Genomic DNA, 13,195 nt, shown 5'->3' with positions numbered 1-13,195 from the left:
TCCATGAAATACCACCTTCAGGGGGTGACACATGTATTGATACCAATGCAGTGATCTAGATTTGATTTAAATGACTCTTCACTGATTTAAGGTTTTATTAGTTGTACCAGATCTGGACCATTGCATTGGTATCAATACACGTATCACCCCCTAAAGGTGGTATTTCACATAACTGTACCAGATCGGAATTACAGACGATTTTAACCCGTGGAAATTAGAGAACTCTATCGAGAGGTGAGCCCAAAATTCTATGAAAATGGCACATTACTCATCGCTCATTGCAGCAGAGAGGGAATAACTAGACAATGGAGTAATTGAAAGGCTGAAGGAGAAAACTCACGTAGTTTCTTGCCTTTGGCTTTGTGATGGCTTGTCATGTTTTTCATCTCTCAATAATTTCTTTCATCTTCTTCTGCAAGAAAGTCACCCTAACTTTGAGATCACTCTATGACATATGGGAAATCATGCTTTCTAAGTAAACGTAGACAATGATGGATTTGTACAGTGAGGATTGGAGTAGCATTGCATTTTTTGTTTATGGCGTCTTCTAGTTGGCATTGACAAGGACCAATTATAATTGGCCATGGAAATAAATGCAGAAGGGTTTTGGTTTTCCTAGTTGAGATCGTCAAGTAGAAGGTTTCCCCCACACGTGGAGGAAATAAAAGCACGATGCTCCCACCACTATGGTTTGAAGAATCGGATTGAATTGGCACGGCTTTGATTAATCTTGATCCTTAACTGATATTGTATTATTAATATGGACAAATGGTAAAAGAGTAAAAATATATATATTTTTTTAATTGAACCTAGTGGTATTCGTATCCGATGTGGGTTGATTGGATTGGAAGCATATTGGTATTGACCTTTATCGATCCCGACTCAGATTCCATCTCCTCAAACCTTGCCCGACATTGTGTGCCTTGCTTCTCGGTTTTTTGATTTGAACTTATTACCATTAGGTGGAAATAAAGCTATAGAAACAAAACCCTAAAATTGATGCAGAAAAGAATGAAAAATATAAGAACAAACAATCACACAATGAATACAGATTTATGTAATTCGATTAGATTGCTTACATCCATAATAAAATGAAATTCCATTTCACTATCAATGAAGAATAAGATTACAACACTTATCCTTATACCTTTCTCTCAAACTATTTATAGAGAAATTAAGAATCATCACTACAAACTTAACGAACCCTAATGCCAAAAAATAAAAATATTGTCCTCAATAAATGACTTGGAAACAAAAATTTGGGTGGGACTTGCCCTTACATCCTCTACCCAAGAGGACCTCTTGACCCCTTGCAATCTCCACTACCCATTTAACGACAAAATGTGATCATCATTATTTGGAAAAAATATCCTGTTCTTGTACTTCTTGAATCAAATTGCTACAAAATGTACCCTAATAGAAGCAACTTCACCGTTACGCCAATATCCCCACTGTTAGTCTTTTCATAAAAATCATATCTCCTCCATTTGGATTTGGTCAAAATTAATTTCAAAAGTCAAAACCCACCAATTTCATCTGCTTCCACAAACCGTGGAAATTAGAGACCTCTGTGGAGAGGTGAGCCCAAAATTCTGTGAAAATGGCTCATCACTCATCGCTCATTACACTAGAGAGGGAATCACTCGACAATGGAATAATTGAAAGGCTGAAGGAAAAAACTCACGTAGTTTCTTGTCATTGATTTTGTGATGGCTTGCCATGTTTTCATTTTTCAATAATTTCTTGAAAAAATTACATGATTATTTATTTTTAGGTTTTTTTTTATAAAATTATCCATAAAAAATTTTGATTAGTAAAAATACTTAAAATTGGATTTGAGTTTACAAAACTACCCATCCAAAGTTTCAGTTAACAAAACTACCCAAAATCAGGTTTGGGATTACAAAACTACCCAAAATAGTGAGTCTTCATCTTCCACATATAATCATGTATTTTTTTATTATTAAAATTTTAAGTGGGTAGTTTTATAAAGTCAAACTCAATTTTAAGTATTTTTATTAACTTAAACTTTGAGTGGATAATTTTATAAAGAAAAACATAATTTTAGGTATTTTTATTAACTGAAATTTTTTATGAATAATTTTGTAAAAGAAAACCAATAAGTGGATAATCAAATAACTTTTCTAATTTCTTTCGTCCTCTTCTGTGAGACCAAGTCAAGACGGCAATCGGAAAATCAAAATAGAGAAAATTGCCTCAATAATTCTCCAATTGTCTTGAAATTGATAGATAACGTCATATCAATCACCATCTCAATCAATTCCGATGCAGGAATTGAGAGAGAGAGTGAGAGAGAGAGGGTGGGGGCAGCTAGCATGCAAGTTGGCTTGAGTCCATCTCTTACACATTATTGATTCGGGAAAACAAAACTGTGCCTAATTTAGCAAATGCAGCCACATTTTTTTTTTATTTTTTTTAAAGATCAGGTAAAAATCCATCTTAACATGGAAAATAATCTTTTATTTTTCTCATCTCTGTTTTTTCTTATTTTGCTACTTGTAGAAAGTGACACATAGACAACTTTAAGACCAACACACCGGATGTAATAATCCTCATCCAATCTTGACCGTTGGTCTCCCTATTTTCCATGTGTCGCGTTCTACAGGTAGCAAAACATGTTAGGAGGTACGTAGTGTTCTTTCTACCTATGTATAATGGGAGGCTCTCGAATCCTATGTGGCATCCTAGCTGTCGGATGGATGGACTTTGACCACGTGTTGACATGTGTGCTAGGGTCTATCCAACGATTGGAACTCTCACTGCTCACTACAACCGTCGTAGAGGATCCTGATTCCTGACTGATATGGCAGGGAGAGGGTCTCATGATCTAAAAGGCAATGTAGTTCATGCATCAACGCGAGAACCAATGTGAGCACACACGAAAGCATCAATAATGATAGAATTTTCATTTTTCATGAGGGAAAGCGGTCATTTCACCTCTCCCTATATGTAGTTGTAGAGGTTATGCTGCCTTTTAGGATTCTTTTTCCTATATATACAGGAACTCTGCCCATCTAACATAGAGATTCGGGAATGCCTAGATCGGGGCAAGGCCTTTTCACATCCAATTGTGACAACACTCCACATTAATGCATAAGGATGTAAAAAGACCATACTACCCCATGTTAAATATGCTTGCATACATCCTCCCATTGGCCACGATTGTTGATGTATATGTGCGCCATATGTTAAATTTCAGGAAAAAAAGGTGCAATATTCCTCTTCTGCTCTTATTCCCTGCCTCCATTTCCTATTCTTATTCCTCGGTTTTATGGAATATGGAGAGGGGTGGGTAGGCTGCGGGAGTTGGGTGGCCGGGTAGCTACAGGAGAAGTGTTTCAGAATTAGGCAAGGGAGGGGTGTGGTGGGCTGTGGGAATGAAAATATAATTTAATAAATATTTACATTTAAAATTGGTTATTCAATCCGCGGATATATATACTTTGTTGTTATTATTATTATTATTATTATTATTATTATTATTATTATTATTATTTTCTTATATAGTTAGCCTCCAATGAGTTGCACACTTGGACCTTGATCTGACAGTTTGCAACATGTTCAATGAAAAATTTGTACAAGATTGGTTATTTGATCAACTCCTCTCAAGTACATCGGTGTTTGATTTACACCAATTCCTTTGCTTTACAAGAAGTGTGGCTTAAGACCCCTATTGACTCCTTTATAATGTTGTACTTGATCTCTACGTGGGGTTTATTATGTAATGATCAATAGGCTCTTGAATTTTAACAAAAGAAAAAAAAGGCTCCAAGGAGCCTAGATGTATGCCCTGATTTATGGTCGCGTCCAAAGATAGCATATCTTGTAGCAGTAGAGCCTTTGCGAAAGTATTCATTACCCTCTCTTTGACGAAGACTGTGAAACAATGGAAGTCAAAGAAGTGATTCATCTCAAAAAGCACATGAGTAAAATCTTATTGACATCTTGCTCAAAAGTGCTAAAGCCAAATAAGCGATTAAAACAAACACCCATTATAATTCAATGAATAGCACCATCGAGATTTGTTTTGAATGAATTGAAGTAGTCAACATAACATCCTGTCGAGTTTCGAAAGTTGGGAACGGGAGTCAAGATGACACAAGTCAAGGGAATGGATCGTTATTATAGATAAGCATCCAACATCTGTCCTCTTGTTTTTTTCATTACATGGGTAAAGAAATATATATCTAGAAACAAAAGAAACAAATGTTGAATGCTCACCCATACGACTAGATGATCGTAAAATTAACATCTGATAAAACATTGTATTTAGTTTTGAAGGCCAGAAATTGGAGTCCCAGAGACTCAAATCTGTTGGTTTTTTGAAATCCTAGGTCACTAATTTTACTCGAAATAAATCTTGACTTACACTTGCAAGATTCTGTTTCAAGGATCTGGATTTTATCAATTTCATTTTATAGAATTTTTTCCCTTGAAAAATAGATGCATTATCGTTTCAAATTAAAATATTCCATTTCACGAGCCAGGATTGGTTGAGGACCTTCCTCTATTGATCCACCACCTCCCATAGGATTTTCATTCACACTTCTGTTTTAATCCCTTTGTTTTGCAACATGGATTGGCCAAACGGTACATTATGGCCCTTCGCCATAACAAATAGTATTATTTTTATGTGACATTTCTACAAACCATAGTAACTTTTCCAATAACAGTTAGAGGATGGAGACTACATTTCAATAATAGTAATGGAATACAGTAGTAATAATTGGTTCATTGTTTTATTGTAACAATTTAGTTTTAATAGGATAATAATTTATTTATGGGGAGACGGTTGGGCACACCGCTAGGTTTTTTCAAGACCAATGGCTCAACCACTGGGGGCTAGGATGCAGGAGGCATAATGGAGAGGGAGAGAGTCACATATATTGGGCACCTTAGTAGTGTGTCCAGCCTTTTTCCCTTTTTATATATATTTTAGTAATAACTTTATGGCAGGGAAGTGATTACTGTGGAGGAGTGCAATATTCTTATGTGCACGTGAGGGTCAATGGGATTGCAATGTCATTTTTCGTTTCATAGGGTACACAGCCGATCATTTTATCATCTCATGTGTCTAGGTATAAGGGCCACACTCTCCCACGGAAACCTCATTAGGATGTCCTTACCCGTATGTCCAAAAAAGTTTGGGGGCAAAGTGAGTTACAGCTATCCTTTTTCTAAAAGAAAAAAAAAAAAAAAAAGGAACAAAAATAAAAAAACACAACCAAAACACGGCCTTAATGCAAGTTGTCTTCTAAAATAAAAAACTTCAGAAAAAAAAAAGGAACAAAAATAAAAAACACAACCAAACACGGCCTTACTGCAAGTTGTCTTTCCTATCTATCTAAATAAATAGATAGAATACCTTCCTTTAGAAATACACATTCATTTAGGATACAGTGAATGTTATCTATATCTTGACAAAAATATTGATCTATTAAATTTTATCTGGAAGGAGAAGATAAGAAAGGTTTGGGAGGAATTGGCAAAGATTCAAGGTTTCCTTTTAACATATCCACCACTATGCTCATTGATGGTCGATTTACTAGATCCAATTGTATGCACCATAAACCCACTAAAACCATCTTTCTTGCCATTTCTTCTTCCTCTTCCCTCATAACCATGTCTAAATGTAAATGCTCACCTTCTCCAAAATGCTTATATATCCAATGCGGAAAATAAATTTCACTAGTGTGATCATATCCCATATCGAAGTTCCTTCGTCCTCCAACCATTTCTAATACCATCATTCCATAGCTATAGACATCCGACTTATGTGAAATTGCTCCAAAGTTCCGCGAGAACACTTCCGGTGCAATATATCCTACTGTCCCTCTAGCAGCAGCCATTGATATGATGCTATCTTTTCTAGAACATAGTTTAGCAAGACCAAAGTCGGATATCTTTGGACAAAAGTCTTCATCTAAAAGAATGTTATGAGGTTTAATGTCTAAATGTAGAATACGAGTATTGCAACCACCATGTAAATACTGCAATCCCTGAGCAATGCCAACTGCAATTTGATGTAGTTTGTACCAATCAAGATGAGTGCATGTTTTCGATGGTCTCTTCATATAGATGAACTTTTCAAGAGATCCATTTGACATGAACTCATATATAAGTGCTCTTTTGGAGTCATCACAACAAAATCCCAGAAAAGTGACAATATTAACATGAGAAGTCCTACTAATGCTTGCAACTTCGTTAATAAAATCTTCCCCATCACCTTTAGAGTTATTTAGGACTTTCACTGCAACCAAACGACCATCGGGCAACTTCCCTTTGAATACGCCACCGTAGCCACCTTGGCCCACTTTTTCTTTAAATGAATTTGTCATGTTCTTAATGTCTGAGTAACTATACCTTTTGGGTGCAAGGGATCCATTATTCCTAAGAAAAGCCTCGACATTTTGAGTGTTTCTTGTTCTGCTCTTCCATAATGACATCAATCTATTTGATGAAAACTTTCTTATCATACGAATTGCCAGTAATATAACCGCAAATATGAAGTTCAGTACAATAACTGCAAAAAAAAAAAAAAAAAAAAAAATTGATTATTAATATCTTTTACAATAAGAAGATGATAATTTTTAGTTTTATACATCATAAATGCGCAAATCCCATGCATGTAAAGGGACAACATTTTATAGTTTCATAATTCTTTTTTGACCTATACTGAAGCATATTAGGGAAAATAAGTGTTATTGTATAAGGTGAACATCCAATACATGCACATTACTGTTTGGAAATAATCCATTCTTTATATAAAGAATTAAAATATCTTAGAACTATAACAAGAAATTCAAACTTTCATTTCAAAAATATAAAATACAAAACAAGTATTACCTAGTATAACAAAGAGTTCCCAAATTGGAATACTGCTCCCAGCTGCCATAAAATCATGAGAACCAACAGATTGTTAGTTAAATAATAATGATTGTAATAGGTTAAACTCTGAATGGAGATTTTTCTTCAAAAATCTCAATTCGATCGGAAAAAAAAAAAAATAATAAATAAATCAAAATTTGTTCTTAGATTTTAGTTACAAATATAAATAATGGACAAGCTTTCCTTCACCCATGGTGAATAAGGTATCCCATCACCAGAGCGGAAATTAGTGGCAGAACAATCTCCACCACTATCGTCCCAAGAAAAAGGGAAAATTAAAGGATTTCAAGGGAAGAAGAAGAATTGCCAATCATGGATGAGAAATATGAGATAAGACTCACCTGTGCAGCTTTGCCGACGGGGTTTATCGGGGCAGAAGCACCAGAACTCTTTATTTTCAAATCCACAGCGGCCACCGCTTGCTTGGCACTCACTGCAATTACTACTCTCATTCCATTTCAATAGAAACCCTCTACGTAACAAACTCGAGTAGTTCATCTCTTTAAAATCCCCCAAATTCGTACTATTCATGTCTATGGGAGCACTCACAGTCGACTTGCATCGCTGGAGAGAAAAATTCAGATTCAGGGATCTCAAATCCTGTTCAAAAATGGCGAACGAGTGGTTCCCAGTAATATTGATATCACAATTAACAGGAAATGATTGAGATTCTAAGGGGATGGATCTTGTGCAGTTATAGAAGAAGAAGAGATTGAGGGGTTTGTGGTTGAACTCAAAAGGAGTATCTTTGAGTGTAAAACTGTGCAGAGGAACAGAGCAATTAGTGGACTCTGCTTTCTTGTTCATCACCAGAAGCGAGTTGTTATTGTAGATGTCTTTGATGAGGTAGTTGTCGTTGGAAATCAAAATGGTTGGTTCCTCGTTCAAGCAGGATACATTGTAATCTGGGTTTCCACAGTAGCTCTTTTGGAGGAGAGGAATCCAGAAAGGGTAACTTATGTTAGGACCATGGCCGCAGCTCTGAGGTTTGCAAGCTTCGAATTTTGGGTCCTCTGATTTGGTTTCTTGGATTATGGCAGTGAGGAGGAGGAGGAGGAGGAGGAGGAGGAGGAGATTGGTGTTGATCTTGATCAATACAGGGAAGGGGTTGCTGTACCTGAAGGAGTAACTCATTTGGGAAGAAGGCATCGAAGAATACAGGGAAGAGAGAGGTTAAGAACAAGAGGAACCAGGAAGGAGGAGAAGGGGATTCTCTGACCTCAATGTTACTATTTTGTTAGGTATATGATTGAAATGTTAAAAAGAAAATAATTTTACTTGGTTTCTTATTGGATTTGAAAATAGATAATTCACTTTAGTTTAATAGTTTTAATCATGAAATCAATATCAAATCGAACCTAAAAAAAATTCTAACTTTCGAAACCAAAACCGAACCGATTTACTTTTGGTTTGGTTTTAAATGGTTTAAATTGGTATCCTTAATCGTGGCTATCAATTCAATATGATCCAAATCAGGCCATATCTAAATTAGACAGAAATACCTACAGTTATCATTAAGAAATCGAATTTTTTATACCTTGTTACTCTTTGTCTGTACCAATATATTATCAACTAAGAATTGAGATTAGATAGGGTCGCTGCTCACTACCAATCAAACCAATCCAACTATTCAAATCGATATGATCTGATTCTCAAACCATGATGGTTATATTATTTGTTGGTGGAAATTTGACTTGAATACTAAGGTTATGTTTGCCAGTCAAGAAAAGAAAAAAAAAATCAAAATTTTCTTTTGAATATGGGGAGAGAGATAAATACATAAAAAATTATTGTGAAATCATTATTTTTTGTCTTATTATATATTTTTTTTTTTGAGGAATTATCACTCACTCCCCCTGCACTATGGCTAAATATCAAGATCCCCCAAGTTTTTTTAAATATTTCACTCCCTTCCCTCTAAATCAAAATATTCTATCAATCGTGACTAGGTGTTGGTTTTTGCTATTAATCCACTCTCCCTCTACTCCACCACAACCACAAATAGGTTTAGCTTCTACTGGGTTGAGAAACAGTTTCGACAATTATGGTAGGATCAACAATTGTTTCATGGACGAGGTCATTCCTAATTTGGAATGAGTGAACAAGTTTGTCATGTAAGATGAGAAGAATCAAAGACGATGATCCTTATAAACCTAACATAGAGGAACCATAAGGTAAGTTTTCTTCTTTTGATCAATTAGGGATGGGGCATTTAGGGTATTATGAAAAATAGGACATCCACTTAACAGTAAAATTAACAACTAGTCACGGTTGATAGAATATTTTGATTTAGAAGGAGGAGAGTGAAATATTTTAAAAGACGTGAGGACCTTGATATTTAACATAATTCAGGAAGGGAGTGATAATTTTTCTTTTTTTTTTTTCTAGATTTTCAAACATAGCCTAAGAGTCAAGTCTCCGTAAAACACATGGGAAGACTGAAAAAAGGGATAAAATGGTTGCTGAGCGCAATGGTTATACTACCTCGTAGACTTTGAAATTTTGACTTGAATATTGTCCTCATAGAAATTGTGGGAGAATGTTGACGTGCTATGTGATGAGATTGGAAAAGTGTATGAACGCCTTCTTTGACTGAGATTGAGATTTGTGGAACAATGGAAGGCAAAGCATCATCGTATGTAATAATCTTATTGACCTTATACCCAAAAAAAGAAAAAAGGAAAAAGAAAAAATCTTATTGCCGTCTCTTTGAAAGGTGTTTTTTTTTTTGGGTAAGGCTCTTTGAAAGGTTTAGAGTTCAATAAATGATAAAATGAAAATACGAAATCAAAATCAATGAATGCACCATCAAGATTTGTTTTGAATGAAAATTGAGAAACCGACAAAACATCTTGTCTAGTTTTGAAATTCCCTGATATCTAAGTCAAGCACTCAATTTTGAAGGTTAGGTTTTTTTTTTTTTTTTTTTTAAGGTGGGAAGGAAAGTAGTAACAGTTAGGAGGTTTGAATTTGAGACCTTCTGGTGAGTAGGGGAGTTTTGCACACCATAGCTCATCAATTACAATAAGTAGTTAATAATAATCTAGTACATCTCTAGTCTGTGGATTTATAATCTATTAAATAAAAAGAAAAAGTGGATTTCAAATCATCGGATCAAAGATGTATGAGATTGTTCTCATACATGAACATGATCTGGTTTATACATTTTTACCCTTTTTTTTTTTTAATTATTGATAATTGATATGGTTAAAGCTTATGATAGGATCGAATGGGGTCTTATCAAGGCTATTTTTTATCTTCTTGGTTTTGGAAGGACTTGGTGTAATTTAATCTATTATCTTATTTCTTTGGTATCTTTCTCTATTAAATTGGGAGGTTCTTCCTTTGACTATTTTGAAACCTCTTGTGGCCTTCAGCAAGGATGCCCTTTGAACCCTTATTTGTTTATTTGTGCGATGGAAGTTCTTTCTCGTCTTTTCATTGCCTATAGAGTTTTGAATTTATTTAAAGGAATTAAAATTGCTCATGGAGCTCCTAAGATTTCCCACCTCATGTTTGCCGATGATCTTTTTATTTTTGTTGTGCTACTCCGGATGGTCTCTCAACTATTAAAGCGGTGCTTGACTTGTTTTCTGATCTTTCGAGACAGACGGTCAATTTTTCAAAAGTGGCTTATTTTTCAGTACAATGTTTCTAGTGCTGGTAGATTTCGGCTTTGCTCTCTCCTTGGTATTAAGGAGATGAGTAAAGATTCTATTTACTTGGGTACGAATCTCTTCTTTCCCCGATCTCTCGTGTCGGGTTTTCAAAGTATCATTAACAGAGTTGAAAAAAGGTCATCCACTTGGAAATCTAACCTTCTATCTTTTGTAGGCAGACGTATTTTAATCCAATCTGTTCTTTGCTCGATTCTTAACTATGTAATGTCATGCTTTGCTCTCCCGAAAAAGACTTGTCAAAGTTTTGACTCGATATGTTCTCGCTTTTGGAATGGATCAAATTCTTCTTCTAGGAAATTTCATCTCGTCTCTTGGAAGAAAATTTGCTCTCCTACCATCTTTGGAGGTCTAGGGTTCAAGGATACTCATACCCAAAACAAAGCCCTGCTCAATAAGCTTGGATGGTGGTTGCTAACGGAGAAATCGTCTTTTTGGGCTCAGATTCTTAAGGCGAAATATCTTTCTCATACTTCCTTTTTTTACCCTTGTACATTGAAAAAGATGGGATCCCCGATTTGGAATAGCATTGCTTCGGTTATTCTAGTTCTTTATAAATTGGTTTTCATTAAGGTGGGTTCTGCTAACTTAATTTATATTTGGTTTGATCCTTGAGTTCCTTTTTTTCCAGATAATCAAGTACCAGTAATCTTGTATTCATCACACCCAAACTTTACTATTAACAATGCGGTTTCTAATTGTAGAGCCCTATTCTTTAAACCCGATTGATTGACCGATTGGTTTGGTTTGGCCTTGCAGGGTCCGAACCAGAGTGAGTTGATGCTGGTGCATTGTGGTACATGATGGCAAGGGTGACGCCAAATGTCTGGTGGCCGGACAAGGTTGAGCCAATATTCGAGATGATCCGCACGTCTAAGCCGTGCCCTTGCACATATCACAAGGCCATGTATAGATAGGAAAAGTACATTATCCTATTTGAATGATAGGAACTTGGTCCACAACAAGTGGCGAGAGTACAGTACATGTTAAGACTTTGTTTTCTTCCAAAATATAGCAAGGTTGGCTTATTTGGCCAACTAGTGGGTGTCACTAGTATGTGCGAGACCCACTAGTGTGACCCACCTGTTGGGGTATTGTGAACCCCAGCTTGGATAAGCACGTGTATTTTGATCTCCTCGTCGTAATAAAGTCTTATATGCCTGATGATGTTGGCTACATCGTCTGAAAACGTAATTTAATGTGTTTTGGTCCATAAACGGGCAAAACCAAATGGACCTTAGAAGATATTTATAACACTAGGGTATAAATAGCTTCTATATCTATTTCCCTCATGTATTGTTTTCAGCAAGTTTGGTGAGTGGAATAAAGAAGAGGGAGAAAAGAGGAAGAAGGAGAGAAGGAAGAGGGAAGAGGCTACTCCCTTGGATCCCGTGGCCACGATTCACCTTTTCACCATCAGTATTTTCACCAGTGTCTTGAGATCTACTTTTTGAGGTGAGTAACCCCATAAACCCTTGAGATATGATGAAACCCTCTTTGTGTATGTTTGAATCTAGAAGGTAATGGAGCCCTTCCATGATTTCCTTGAAGGATTTGAGAAGGGAAACAAAGATTTGAAAGTTATTGGAGTGACATTTGAGTTTGGGAAGACAAATCCCAAGATTTGGGGTTTTCAAGCTAAGGTATGATTTCTTTCCCCAAGTCTTGTTGATGGCTTAGATCTATGGAACAATTAGGTAAAAGAGGTTTAGAATGTGTGGGGAATAAAGTGGGAAGCACCCTATAGGGTTTCTAAGAGTTGGAATGAAAGAAAGATGAAAAATAACAAAACCCGAGGAGTACCCGTGGGTAGGATCGGCGGGTTCCACCGTTACCAATGTGACCCACCTGTCCTCTCTATGTCTACCGGTGCGTTGGACCGGCGGATGCCACACCTACCAGTGTGACCAACCTTTCTCTTCTGTTTATTTGGATGTGGTCCAGCATCTCTTGACCCATGCGAAGCATTTAAAATTGGATCGACATTGGTGCTTTAGTGTTATGGCTATTACAGTTTATTTCATTTGGTTGCACAGAAATAGTGTTCTCACTAAAATATCCAATCCCAACCCGAAAGTTATCATGCGTGATATTTATTTTTGGATTTATTATTTACAATTATTTCCTTTTACTAATCCTGTTGATTTTGTTCAACCAATTGTAGATGATCCTACAATCATCTTAGCATGTTATCTACCTCCCCCTTTTTTGAACAACCACATATTAGCTTGTGTAGGTGTTACTAATGGTTTGGACAAAAATTCAGGATGAGCTTTAGGTATTTTTCTTCAAGGGAAATTTCAGGTGTTGCAGGTAGGGACTTCTAATACTACATCCACAGTGGAGACAGAAGCTTTCTGCATACTTCAGGGTTTATAGTTGGCGGCACCAAAAGGGTGGACTATCGGTGAAGTATGGTTCTCATGCAAGGATTTACTTCACCATATTCCACAGCCTTCCCATGTGTCTTAGTTGCTTCCTTCATTTCATATCTTTTGGGAAATCTATGATACTTTTGGTTACTTAACCTATATGTATAAATGTACTGACTCTAATCCTCTCTTGTTATGTTTAGTAGAGATGGCTAATAGTGCTAGGTTAGGGGTGTT

General features: G+C 36.1%; 1 protein-coding gene across 1 annotated transcript; it reads right to left on the bottom strand.

Moving 5' to 3' along the window:
• Window positions 1-5,419: 5,419 nt before the first annotated feature.
• LOC122066441 (LEAF RUST 10 DISEASE-RESISTANCE LOCUS RECEPTOR-LIKE PROTEIN KINASE-like 2.7) lies at window positions 5,420-8,109 on the bottom strand. Its single transcript, XM_042630271.1, has 3 exons — window positions 7,251-8,109; window positions 6,868-6,909; window positions 5,420-6,544 (listed from the first exon to the last, which is right to left on the bottom strand). The coding sequence occupies exons 1-3, from the start codon at window positions 8,056-8,058 to the stop codon at window positions 5,466-5,468; spliced, it is 1,929 nt and encodes a 642-aa protein (XP_042486205.1). The 5' UTR covers window positions 8,059-8,109; the 3' UTR covers window positions 5,420-5,465.
• Between the last annotated feature and the right edge of the window lie 5,086 nt (window positions 8,110-13,195).

Source organism: Macadamia integrifolia, chromosome 1, assembly GCF_013358625.1.
Source record: "Macadamia integrifolia cultivar HAES 741 chromosome 1, SCU_Mint_v3, whole genome shotgun sequence".
In the NCBI taxonomy this organism is placed as follows: Eukaryota; Viridiplantae; Streptophyta; class Magnoliopsida; order Proteales; family Proteaceae; genus Macadamia; species Macadamia integrifolia.
Note: the sequence above shows the minus strand (reverse complement) of the source record. Positions and strands in the feature narration are given on the sequence as shown.

Excerpts from the sequence above, each read along its gene's own strand:
- LOC122066441 (XM_042630271.1), bottom strand. The coding sequence starts at position 8,058 with ATGCCTTCTTCCCAAATGAGTTACTCCTTCAGGTACAGCAACCCCTTC. Across the intron at positions 6,910-7,250 it reads CCGTCGGCAAAGCTGCACAG|CTGGGAGCAGTATTCCAATT; the intron begins GTGAGTCTTATC and ends ATTTTATGGCAG. Across the intron at positions 6,545-6,867 it reads GGAACTCTTTGTTATACTAG|TTATTGTACTGAACTTCATA; the intron begins GTAATACTTGTT and ends TTTTTTTTGCAG.